Genomic DNA, 13,860 nt, shown 5'->3' with positions numbered 1-13,860 from the left:
TTCCCACTGGCATATTTATAGCTTCTAAGTAAGCTTAAGGTTTCATTTTGATTGTGTTTCATAGGCTCCATGATTGACAGATCATCTGCTGTGTATTCATACAAAGGCCGTAAGTCTGACAAATAAGCATGAGCACAGTTTCAATAGCATATCAGGAGCTGGGACTGGGCCGCATGACATTTCATATCTAAGAAAGCAGTGACTCATCTACTCACCAATGGCTCTCCAGCTCTTTTGTGAATACCAAGAATACGGATGGCATCTACTGGCAATAACTGATTATTGAGAGAAGAATTATTCATTTCTGGGCTTGAGGGAGGCGAATCATAACATTTTGATGCCACAATATCATGGGCCTCCAGGAGCGACTGTTAAGGAGTCAAAACAGCCTGTGGTTATTAGCTACTGATGGAACAAGTTGCTAAAAATAATTTATTAGTTCATTATCACTGTGGAGCACTAAAAGTTTCTCAGGACACATTAAATTCCCAGTATGAATTACGTACAATACATATATAATATTTTTACGAAAAGTAAAACTAGATCATTTTATTAGCATCAAACAGTATCATATTCAGGTTTTCAGGTTGAAGAGTCGAGTAGAATTTAGTTTCCTATTTTTAAAGTGCCATGTTCACTAGGAACCAAGCCTGGGTTTCTAAGGCTGGTAGAGGGAGGTGACAAATTTCCTATCAACAATGTCAGCATCTTCTTCGGCCTTTACCACTAATCTCTATTCATCTACTCATAAGGTGCAAAAATAGTCAAGTGACAGAAACTCTAAGTTTCACTATGTTGATATTAGTAATGTGAAATATTTGTTTACATGTATAAAAGGTATGTTTAAAAAATGTCTAAGAAAATAACTATCAACAACTTCTATCATTAATATGAAATTGCATATTAACAATTAAGGTTTTAGTCTATATGTTCTGAATTTAAAAAGAATCAGAAATGGTTACAGATATAAAGTTCAATTTGCTTTCTATGTTTATTATGTGTATGCTATACAGATGATTCTTGAGGTAGTTGTTTAGAAACTGTGTAGTTGCCTTTTTTGTATATTAAATATTAAAAAATTCCTTATCCTAAAGGAGTTAAGTTTTAATTCAATACTTGCCGTAACACCAAACTAAAAAATTTCTGAGTACACAGAATACAAGTTCAAACATGACAAATAGAAATAAGGCTAGAAAGTATCAACACATTCAAGACAGAAACAATCTGGGTATTGGCTTAATGGTAATTCCTGACAATTTCATAAAGATACTGTGGGAAATTTAAAACAGGGTTAGGAAGATGGCTCAGTCAGTAAGGTACTTGTCCCCAAACAAAAGTTCTGTGTACAGATTCCCAGTATGCATATAAAAAGTTGGGTACAGTGGTGATTATCTGCAATCCCAGCTCTGTAAAAGTAGACACTAGAGTATCTCTGGGTCTTGCTGGCCAATTGGTAAGCTCCAAGTCCAGTGACAAACTGTCTCAAAAAGGGAGGATGAGAGGGAGGGAGAAAGGAAAAGATGAAAAGTAACTGAGGAAAACAGCAGACTTTGATCACTAGGCTTCGTATACATGCATACACATAAAACACACATGCAAATACACATACACACATAAAAATTTGAAAATGGAAAAGAACTCAGAAATCTCTATCTGAGAGGTTTTTCTAATAACACTGGAAGTTTTTCAAAGCTGTAATTGGGGCCTCTATTTTAATACAGGGCTTTCTGCTCCTGTGACTACATGACACACTATTAATACACTTTTATCTCTCTGGTCAAGAATTTTCATGTGCTCCAGATTCATATACTAAAAGGCTGCTTGTCCCTGGTTAAAGTCAGGGTAATTTGAATGCAAAAGGGATAACTATCATAAAGAACTGAAACTCCACATTTAGGGGGAAAAACCTTACAGGTACACAAAGCTATTTAGCAAATAAAAAGACTAAAAAGCATCATTTGCTATCATTTGAAGCTGATGTTTTCAACAACTCTTACTTTGAAAATTGGTAAAGAATAGGAACCATCATTTTGCTGCCTTCCCAGAAGGAAATGTTACAGGTCAGTAGGGCAACTGAAGATAAGCTCTGAGTTTACAGAACAATGCCACCCGACATAGACAGAATGAGACAATTTGGAAAATGCTATTTATAATCCCAAGTGAAAATAATGATTTAGGCAAGGATTATTAATTTGTGTTTATCTAGAGGTAAGCGGTTGTTAGGAAATAACAGCTGCACAATATTAGCCCCCTGTGGTGATACAGTCTTATAATGCTTGCACTCTGAAGTCCAAGGCAGGAGAGAATGGTGAATTAGGGGCCAGCTTGTACTATGTAACCAGACCCCATCCCCCAAAAGAAACAATTAACACACCTCCAAATAAGAAAGTATCTGAATAGTGTTACCCAGTTGAGACAATTTCAAAGAAAGGATTAGACTGTCACAGCCCTTAAACAAGGAACTGATTTCAGTACCAACACTAGTGGGGAACCAGGAGCTCTACATCTCCTGATATAGCAACATCATTAAAGATGTATTTGAGCTTAAAGAAATTCACCTGAGAAGCGAATAATCAACCTTTTAATTAAAACTTCTATAAGTAAATAACACATCAGAAAATCAACCAGATAAACTCAGGAAGTGCAACAATGATGACCATAGCTTTGTCTCTTCAACTAAACACCTCAGTAAGGACGGCAATGGGAATCCCACAGACATGGGTCATGAATTCATATATATAATGCCCTGGCCCCAAGATAAAGTTCAGATACTTTATACTGCCTTACATCAACTCAATCACAAATGTCTTACAAAAGCAAAGGAGTGTTAGCATCTAATTTTGAAGGCAAAGACGGCAGGGAAAACAGAGACACTTTCCTCTCCTTCCACAGCATTTCTTTCTCCTGCTAACATGTAGAGTCTCTATCACACAATGAGTAGCCATGCACAGCTGGATGTATTTCTGGGGTCCTATTTGCTTGTTACTTTCCTAATAGTCTCCACTAGCATAGACTTTTAACCATTATAGGTTTAAAATAAAAACATCCCATCCTTTCTGCTCTGAAGTGAATTTTTCTTTGTGAAACTGCTTAACTTAAAGCAACTTAACTTTAAAAAGAATCTACACTTTTTTTTTCTAAATCTATAGAACAAAGTATGCTATGTGACAGTTTCTATCCATAACCAAACTTCCTGTCATCTTTTCATCATGGGTTTGATTGAATTAACCCTGATACTGGAGCATACTAAAAAATCGTCCAAACTAGGCCAAAAAAGGAATGAGAAAAACAGTGGTATTAACGAAGAAAAAATGGCCATCAAGATGGTTCAGAGGATAAAGGCTCCAACATCAACCTAGATCACCTGAGTTCAATCTCAGGGATTCACATGGTAAAAGGAGTGAAAAGATCCCAACAGGGTGTCCTATGACCTCTATCTATCTGCTATGGCGCACGCCCCTCATCCAATAATAAAGGAACAACAACAACAAAGCTAAACAACTGAATGAACAAAAGGTGGCAGCAGCAACACTGTCACAGTGAGGAGAATTCTTCCAAGGACAGGGTCTGATGGTCAGGGTTAACTGATGGCACAAAAGAAAAGTCAAGGTTATTTCTGTGGCAGACACTGTACATTTCTGTGATGTACATAGCCATATATGTGTGTTTATGTTCCTTTAACATTAGAATACTAAAATACATAGTCTAGGACTTAGGGAATTTTAAGACAGGCTCTACACAACATGAATTACTTCAGCGTGGAAGGAGAAAGCTGTGGAAGAGGGTAAGTTACCTGGAAATGTGGTTCCTTGAGTATTCCAACCAGCTCTGCCACATTTTCATCCACACTTATTAGAGGACTGATATCTTCAAGAATTTCATTTACTAATTCCAAGTTATTATCACTGACAGCTTCTAATTTTGAATCTTCAAGCCTCTCATGAGCCTGAAAAGACAACAATGGATTAAAGTAATATTACTGAAGTTTTTTTATTTCAACAAATATTTCACTTGTGTGTGTGTGTGTATATATATGTGTGTGCGTGTGTATATATATTTACAAATTTATACATATTTAGTTTTACAAGATATTACTTAGAAAGTGGGCAAGGTGGTTAGTGAGGCGAAGGCACTGACTGCCAAGACTGATGACCTGAGTTCTATCATTGGGACCCACATGGCAGGAGAGAACTGACTCCCTGAAAGGTGTCTTCTTGACCTCCATAAGCACTGTAGCATGTACACTACACATGCACAAATATAAGAAAAAGACATTAAAGGTCTAATTTACTGAAGCCATATTTAATATTTTAACCAGAAGCAATAGACGGATTTTATAAATACACCATAAAATGTAATGACTTTGGTCTTTATTTCTACCCTAATGCCATGAAATATATTCATTTTTACAGTTACTGCTAAAACAAAACTGAATAGGCCAGATGATACGTAAAGAGCACATGCTACTCTCTACTCACTAACTAGGTATCTATTCCTGAACTCTGGACACTGTTTCATTTCATTAAAGCAAATAATTAAATATAAAAAGAATAAAAACATTCATTATGCATGTCACTATTTTTGAAATGATTTAAAAAAGAAGTGAGTCAGGTATACTGGCATGTTTGTAATTCCGGTCCTGGGGAATCTGGGACGTCAGGTTGGCTGTTTGAGGCCAGTGTCTGGGCTGATCTTGAAAACGAAGCCCAGACAGACAGAAAGACGATGGATGCACAAACACAACAAACAAAACCAAAACCCAAACTCACTTGGAAACTTCAGAACCCTGAAGCTAGTATTTTTCATGTTTAAAAATCTAGCCAAGGGATATAGCTCAATGGCATTGTCCTTTCTTAATGCATACTGGGTTCACTACCAAGTAATGAAAACACTAAGTAAATCATCAACATAGAGGAAAATGTGTTTGAGCAGCTCTGAGAGGTCTCATACTCTGACTGGGAGGCAACCTCTTTCTTAAAAAAATTAAAAAAATTAAGTCTTTTATCCACGGTCCTACACTATCTCTGGTGCAAACATTTTTTATTAATAGGAGTAAACCAGGATTCTAAATTCATATTGAGAAGGAACACTACATAGGTTCCATATTTTAGGTTTTCTTTTGACAAATAGTTGCTCATTAATTCTCAAGACAGGGAAAGGGTAACTATTGAGATTCAATTCAGAAGACCATGTACAATGACAGATTTTACACTGATATCTTGTAATTCATTTCTTTATATGCTAAATAGAAATCCTATTTCCAGTATCATACTACTGTGATGTTTTCCATGTTGTATATATCACCATGCAGAATAGCTGCTTGAGAATCCAAACACAACACCTGCAACTTGATAACACTTGTAAATGATGATCATTTTGTTTACATAAGCTTTTTTTTCCAATGTGATTTACAAGCATTCATTTTTTTTCCCCATGGGACAAATTTCGCTTCCCCCTAAGAGACAGTTTCTATGCTGCTAGAGTGACCTTGAACTGTGAACTCAAGAAATCTTTCTGTCTCAGTATCTATCCTGAGTAGCTGGGACTGCAGGTTGTGCCATCACACCCAGCCAAGTAAACTCTTAATTGGAAGAGACTTTAAGAAAGACCTCAGAAAAAAAAATTTTTTTAAAGTTATGAAATAGATTGATAAAAAAGCAGCAGCTCTGGTTAAACATACAATGGCATGTCAAAAGACCTAAGATGATTTAAATAAACAATTCTATTTTATTTGGATAAGAAAAAAATATAAAAACGAGAAACTGCAAGAGTAAGAAGAATGGGGAAGTTTTCAGTTTTCTGCAGGCTTCCTCCACCTGCTGCTTTAAGAAGTATGCTCTCCCAAGACAGGTATGCCATTTCTTCTGTCCCATCCTTTTCATAGGTATCTGGTACTCCACGGCTTTGAAAGACCACCTGCCCCTCTGACTTGCATGTTTTTGCTCTTAGGAAGAGCTGTAAAAATTGTGTTCTCTAGGACACAGACAATGACCAGTTTACTACATTCAAGCACTAAGTCAACAGGTTTTAAGTGTTCTCCTGTGTTACTCACATAATTAATATATATAAAGCTATGTATAGACTGCTTCAGTTCAGGCCTTCAGTACAGAAATGACTGCTGACTTGACTATTCATAATACTGCTCCCTCCTCTCCGCATGCCTTTATTACATATTAGGCAATGCTAAGTGGTAACATGATAAAAACTACAGGCAGACAAGGCAGTGTCTCCTGTGAGGTAGAACTTGAAGGTAACCCAAACATACCCAACGTTCCTTCACTACACAGATTGGTTTTATGGAAATAAAGCTTCTTAATATAAAATACAAAAGTCTTAAGAAACTGTTTTAGTGAAATTATGGCTATAGTAAGGTTAATATGGAGAACCAATTTCTAAAATGAAAATATTCAAGATCAATTTAATAGCCAGACATGATGACACATGCCTGTAATCAAAACTCTTGAGAGTGGAAGCAAGAAGATCAGGAAGATCAAGACCATTTTTAGCTATAGTGAGCCTGAGGGCAACTGGGAACATGAGAATCTATGGAAACATTAACAAAAAATAAATAAATTTCATTTTTTCCTAGAACAGAAAATCAGAACCATAGTTATAATATGTAGTTATTAAAGCTCTGAGGCACTGTGGGAAAAAAAAAACTTGAGACCATTAATTTACTTTAACATCAAAACTTACTTAATAATTTCAAGGGTTAAGTGCCAACTTGAACTTAATTCTTTAAACTAACAGGGTCACAGGAAATCTTAAAAACCAGTTAAGAGCAGTTTACAGTAGAGCACACCCCCACGGGAGGCTAGCCTGGTCTACATAGCAAATTCCAGGTAGGCAACAAGGCTATATAGTGAGACCCTGTATTAAAAAAAAAAATTAAAGGGGCAAATGAATCACATGTTTGATTAACTGAGTCTTTTCCTTTAAGAAATGGTGTATTAGTTAAGGTTACTATTGCTGTGATGAAACACCATGACAGAAAGCAACATGGGGAGGAAAGGGCAGATGTTCTGCTTACATACCCTGAGTCACGATCCTTTGAGAGAAGCTAAGGCAGAAACTCAAACAGGGCAGGAACCTGGAGGCAGGAGCTGATGCAGAGAGGCCTTGGAGGTATGCTGCTTACTGGCTTGCTCCATATGGCTTGCTCAGCCTGCTTTCTTATAGAACCCAGGACCACCAGCCCAAAGGTGTCTCCACCCACCAAGGGCTGGGTACTCTCCCATTAACCACTAATTAAGAAAATGCCCTATATAGGCTTGCCTACCGCCTGAACCTATGGAGGCATTGTCTCAATTGAGGTTACCTCCTCTCAGATGACTCTAGCTTGTGTCAAAGTTGAAACAAAACTGTTCAGGACAGATGGTAGTAACTCTCAGCTTGAAACATGTAAGTTTCTAAATGGTCAAAAGAATCATTGTAATAGTTCTTGGAAACACAGGTGACTTCTTTGTAGCAACTGACAGGCTAATTCTAAAATTCATACATAACTGCAAGGAAGCCAAGCATGCCAAAACAAACAAACAAACAAACAATCCTGTCTCTGCATTTTTATTATTTCGGCTACAACTGGCGCCCAACATTTGGGGTACAAATTCACGAAAAAAAGCTGTTTTTCTGAAGCATTTTAGCCACCAGCACAGGCCAGAGCTGCAGAAGAAAGCTCCACCCAGCTAGGCTTCTGTCTCTGTCTCTCTCATATTCCTTTCCTCCCTCTCTCTCCTGATGATAAGGGATTCCCATATATATCATATTCATATGCTGTGAATATTGGTTAATAAAGAATGTTCTTTGGCCTATTGCAGGGCAGAATATAGTTAGGCCAGAAAACTAAACTGAATGTAGGGAGAAAGAAGGTGGAGTCAGGCAGAAGTCATGTAGCTACTGAAGGAAAAAGAAGCGAGAACCTTAACAGTAAGCCACAGCCAGTACACAGATTAATAGAAATTGGTTAATTTAAGACATAAAAGCTAGCTAGAAATATGCCTGAGTCATCAGCCAGTGTTAATTAATACAGTGTCTGTGATTATTCAGGTCTGGGCATCAGGGAAAGGAAAGTACAGTTTCTGTTTACAGGTTCTGCCTCAAACAAGGTGGAAGGTGAAGGTTGTCAGCCAAAGTTGTTCTTTGCACCCTGGCATGCTGATGCTTGTACTCGCACACATGAATGTGCACACGTGTCCAGAAGTCCATGCATACACACGCAATGTAAAATGAGGAAACTAAAAAGATGACCTACTGATTAGGAGAAAATACTTGTAAATTATTTATCAGATAAATTACCTATATCTGAACCAGAGATGGTGGCTCACACCTTTAATTCCAGCCACTCAGGAGGTAGAAGCAGGCGGATTTCTGAGTTCACAGCAATAGAAAGCCTAACAACCTAAACAGACAATATAACAAAGAGGATATTGAAACAGCAATAAAAAGCTTTCTGTCTAAAAAATACAGGTCCTGATGGATTCAGAGAATTTACCAGAATTTGAAAGAAAGGTAACTAATCCTTCTTAAACTCTTAAAAAATAAAAGAGAAAGAAAAAGAAAGAAAGAAAACAGGAGGAACACTTGCAAACTTGTACAATGAGTGTAGTATTATGGTAATACTCAAACCAGATAAAGAAACAAGAACAAAACAAAACTACACAGCAATAACTCTGAAGATACAAACCCCTCAGTAAATATTAGCACACTGAATTACACACACATATCAAAAAGATCAATGCAGAGTTGGTTCAACATACTTAAGTCAAAATATATAATAATTCATACAAATGGACTTAGACAAAAATCACATGATCATCTCAATAGAACCGGAAAAGGTCTGTGACAAAATCCAACATGCCTTAATGATAAGAAGTCCTAGACAGAATAGATCTGCAGGGAACATAACTCAACATAATAAAAGTTGAATTATCCCCACTCCTTTTCAATATAGTGCTGCAAGCAACAGCCATAATAAGACAAGAGAAGGAAATGAAAGGATTACAAATATAAAAATAAAAAGTCAAATTATTCCTATTTGCATATGAATGATATTATAACAAGTTATTATTGTTTTGTCTGTTGTAATTGCTAGCTGATCTTAAGAATTTTAAAACTGGGGCAAGAGAGATGGCTCAGCTTTTAAGAGCACTGTCTGCTTTTGCAGAGGACCTAGGTTCAATAACTAGGATCCACATGGTGATTCACAAACATCTGTAACTCCAGTTGCAGGGATCCAACACCGTCTTCTGGTTTCCTTGGGCAGGAAACACGCATGTGGTGTACAGACATACAGGAAGGCAAAACACTCATACACATAAAATAAAATTAATTTTAAAACAAACAGAAGACTTAAATTTATGCTTGTCAGGAATGCAATTCTGAAATTTTCTTTTATCAAAATATTTTTATATTCAAGGTAACAGTGTTTTCTTCCTTCTCCCTTTTCTGGAAAAAAATTATGTAAAATTAGTATTATTTCTTCATTAAATGTTTGGTAGAATTTACGGTAAAGAGATGTGGAGCTTCTTTTATACGATGCTTTACACTTCAAACATCCAAGTTTGAGAACTACATACAGAGCTACTGAAGTTATCTCTTATGTGAGGCTTCTCTTTTAAGAAATTAAGTTACACTGAAGTTGTCACAGTCATGGTCACAAAACTGTTTACAATTGAAATGTTAAGCCTGGTGGTGGTGGTGTCACATGACTCTAAACCCAGCACTTGGGAGGCAGTGGTAGGGTGGATATTCCCACATGGTCTACAGAGTGAGTTCCAGGAGAAACCCTGTCTCAGAAAAAAGATAAATGTTTACATGTGTGGGTATTTTGGCTGCATGAATATCTATGGACCACATCTGTGTCTCATGCCCAGGAAGCCAGAAGAGTGCATTGGATCCTCTGGAACTGGCATTTACTGAAGGTTGTGAACAACCATCTATGTGCTGAGAATCAAACCCGGATCTCTCCAGCTCCAGGTCATAAATTTCTTATTATCCTTGCAACAATGTCTGTGGATTTGTTGTGGTGTCCTTTTTTTCTTTAAACCCAAGGCAGTAATTTTTGTTTACTTGGAGGTATATTGACTTTATTAATATATTATTATAAGTTGTAATAATTTTTCTGTCACATTTTTATTGCTCACTTCTTTCTGTTTATTTGCATTGCATTTTCCCATTTGGGCATTGCTATTTTCTAACACAGAAATTTTCTTTTTTGGCTTTGTAGCACATTTTGGTTCTGTCATGCATTTGCAATTCCTCACTCAGTTCAAGGTATTTTGTTTGTAATTTCTCTCTTCACTCATGGTTCTTTAAGTCATTCTTATTAGTTTATCATCAACTTGACACAAACTAGAGTCATCTGGGAGCAAAGAACCTCAACTGAGACAATGCCTCCCTAAGGATCGCCTGGGGGAAGGGGACAAGCCATGCGGGGTATTTCCTTGACTAAAGGATTGATAGGGGAGAGTCAGACTACTTTCAGTGGTGCTACCAGGGCAAGTCATCCTGGGTTAAGAAAGCAGGCTAAGAAAGCCAGGAGGAACATTAGGGGTTCTCTGAGACCGAACACTCATCTATTTTCTAATTTTAAACCGTTTCTACTTTCTCTTTGTTCTTTTTTGGGATGGGAAACACACACGTTAGAGCTAGGATGTGCATCTTACATACAAGAACATTCACTGTTCTATATTTGATTGGACTTTCCATGAGTTTCAACTGGGGTTTTTTCAGCTGATCTATTTTCTAGTTTTCAATACTTAAACCCATCAAATGAGATAATTTCAGATATTGTATCTCAGTGTTAAAATGTCAATTAGATTTGATTCACATTCTCTAATGTCAGTATTTTACATGTCTTCTCTTTTTCTCTTGTTTATTAAGATGGGCTAATGCCATGTTCAAGTCCTTACTTAAAAACTCTACTAAAAGAATAATTCATGGTAATACTTACACTGTTTTTCTGCTGACTAGTCACATAATCCCGCCTCGCAGCATGTCTAGCTTCTCTTCAATTTCTTGTTCCAGTGAGAGAAGTGGATTGTTGTGACTTACTGAGAAACAGATGTTCCTCCCTCACTGCAAATTCTTTATGCTGCATGAGTATTTAACTACCACTGTTTTTATTTACTAAAAATCTGCTTGAATGTTGGTTATCATTGATCAATTCTGTTTTTTTTTTCCCATCTTTTGTGTACCTCTGCTGTGTGTGTGTAAGAGAGAGAGACTAGAAGGGGACGGACAAGAGAGAGCAAGCACACAATGAGTGTGTGTGAGTACAGGTATGTATACCCACTATTCCACAGAGAAAGCGAAGAGACCAACTGGGGTATCAGTCCTGCCTTTCACCTTATTTAAAACAAAGTCTCTTTGTTTCTTTTTTGGTGCTTCTTAAACACCACCACCACCACCGCCGCCGCCACTGCTGCCAACGCCGCCGCCAAGCTTTAGGTGGGTTTGGAAGACTTGAATTCAGGTATTCACACTTACACAGCACTTTACCCTCTGAATTATCTGCCCAGCCTTTTTTTTTTTTTTAAATCAAAAAGAGTATAGTTGCTCCATATGTTTTCCAAAGTAAATAAACCATTTCAACTGCTAAGAATGGTAATCTGGTGACTTTCTGAAGGTCCATCATAGGTGGTACACACCAATCCATTTTCCACTCACAGAACTTGTTGGGAATAAATACATATAAATACCATCACGCTGCATTAAAATAAATAGAGCACATAACTTAAAAGGCAAGGTTAGACTACCTGGCCTAATCCTTAGTCCTATTATTTACTCTAGTGTATTTCAAAGGCCTTAGGAAACTACAAACATACTGCAAATGCCTTACATGTTGTTAAGATGTCTAAAGCTACAATAAAAGCCTTAAGTTAAACATGAGAACAGGGACAAAAGTGATTCACAGACAATAAAAAGTGACAATCAACAGTATAAGATAAGGGAAGAGTAAAACAACTGTACCAACAAGAGGTCACGGCAAACCTCTTTTAGTATTGGCTTAAATAGCTCCTGTTGATTTCAGCAGGTCCTGAAGCTATGGCTCACACAGTAAGTTGTTAAGGTACAAAACAATAAGTCAGAATGGGAAGGTAATATCCTGTATATTATAAAAATACAGTAATAATAAATATGTAAGTTATGAAAACTATTTTTACCACATGACCTCATCATGAGTAACTGTGATGAATGAGCAACATTAATTCATAGTTACTAATGGAAAAGGTGAAAGGGTTTTCTGAAGCCTTAGAACACAACGAAAGACAATAAACAAACAAAAAACCCCACACAGGTAGATTAGCATTCTAGCAGTCAATGCAAAACAAAAAGGAGGGGGTGGATCTATGAAAAAGAGGCTGCAGGACCATCAGAATGGCTTTCCAAAAGCAAAACCACCCGGAACAACTTCTAAGGTAAGAGCCAATAGGGAGTGAAACAGGCAATAAATATACTGAGCTTCCTTGATATTCAAAAACAGCATTATTAAGAAACTGCACAATTAAAATAAAAAAGAACTACAAATATGGCTGTAAAAAGGTGTGTATTAAATGAGTTAGTAAAGTTTGCTCCAGAGTTGATTAAGAGAACATATCTAAAATATTAGGGTTATGGGGGGGGGAAAAATCTAGAATTTCAAAAATAAAATAAAAAAAAATAACTAAATAAAAGTGATTAAAAATTTAAATGATAAACAGGTGTAAGTTACAATGTAAAAGAAAAAAAAAATCAACACCTTGCTGGTATAAAGTGAAGACAGAACCAAAATCCCTTTCACAGGCTCCAGCTCAGCTCTGTTCTCTTATGAATTGTCTAGCTTTAAGGTACTGGATCAACAGCTAAAAGTCATCCTATTTTCTAAGGACAGAATAAAAACAGCAAGAAAACCTTATCTTTGCATACATTAATATTTCATTATGTGACAAGTGTTATTTGCTAACTATTCAGAAAGGTGTATCACCTAAATTCCACAATGGTGATCACTGAAAAGACTTCCATAAAAACAATTTTCAAAGTCCTTCAGTGATCTTATGAATGAACTAGTATACCTTAGCAAGTGATTTCACAATAGGATTCTCCATAATCCCCTTGAGAAAAATCAGGTCTATTTCTTCTGCTCCTGTAGATGAGGGCAGCTCCGTAAGGTTTTCTAAAACTTGCTGCATTTCTGATGAGATAAAAGATGAGATAAGAATTAGTGAATACATAAATAAATAAAAGAATACTCAAACTCCAGACCATTATGGAATAAGAGTGCAAATAAAAAATTGACAAAACTCTTCTGAAAAATCCTATTTAAGAAAATAAATTGTTTCACATTAATTACTGTCCTATGAACTGGATGAATGTTTATATACAATTTTAATTTTATAAGACTACACTTAATACACACAAAACTCATTTGCTTTTTTCTCAAATTTGAAGATACTAAACAAGAGGAAATAAAAATTTGAAGACTTATAGAAAGTATAGATATAAAATAACACACACACACACACACAAAATTCCTAAAGTCCAAATCAGATCACTGGTAAATTCTACCAAACATCTAAATACATAATTAAAACTAAAATTTGACAAATTTTTCAAATAACATAAGCACTTTCTTCTTTGTATGGGAGTGGGGGATGAGGGAATTGAGAGAGGTTTTCATTATGTAGCTCTTGATGGCCTGGAACTCAAGAAATCCACCTCCCTCTGCATCACTATGCTAGGCAAAAACACTTTTGCCAATTTATTCTGTGAAATCAGGTACTTTGATTCCAAGCCTAGACAAATATAACTCTTAAGAAAATTACAGCTAATATCCCTTAGAAATATACATGTACAAGTAAAACATTAGCTTTGCAAACTAGA

The 13,860-nt window shown here is 36.3% G+C and overlaps 1 protein-coding gene across 4 annotated transcripts in view; it reads right to left on the bottom strand.

The window, feature by feature from the left end:
* The window catches only part of Pals2 (protein associated with LIN7 2, MAGUK p55 family member), a 107,999-nt gene that overhangs the window by 42,022 nt on the left and 52,117 nt on the right, over positions 1-13,860 (bottom strand). For all 4 annotated transcript variants that reach the window (XM_050155452.1, XM_050155453.1, XM_050155454.1 and 1 more), the window contains exons 2-4: positions 13,053-13,171; positions 3,794-3,946; positions 216-368 (exon numbers count right to left, since the gene is read on the bottom strand). In XM_050155452.1, the coding sequence (XP_050011409.1) occupies positions 216-368; positions 3,794-3,946; positions 13,053-13,169 (423 nt within the window). In that variant the 5' untranslated portion in view covers positions 13,170-13,171. The remainder of the gene's footprint in view (positions 1-215; positions 369-3,793; positions 3,947-13,052; positions 13,172-13,860) is intronic.

This window comes from Alexandromys fortis, unplaced genomic scaffold, assembly GCF_014885135.2.
Source record: "Alexandromys fortis isolate MF-2015 unplaced genomic scaffold, M_Fortis_MF-2015_v1.1 scaffold_93, whole genome shotgun sequence".
Lineage (NCBI taxonomy): Eukaryota > Metazoa > Chordata > Mammalia > Rodentia > Cricetidae > Alexandromys > Alexandromys fortis.
Note: the sequence above shows the minus strand (reverse complement) of the source record. Positions and strands in the feature narration are given on the sequence as shown.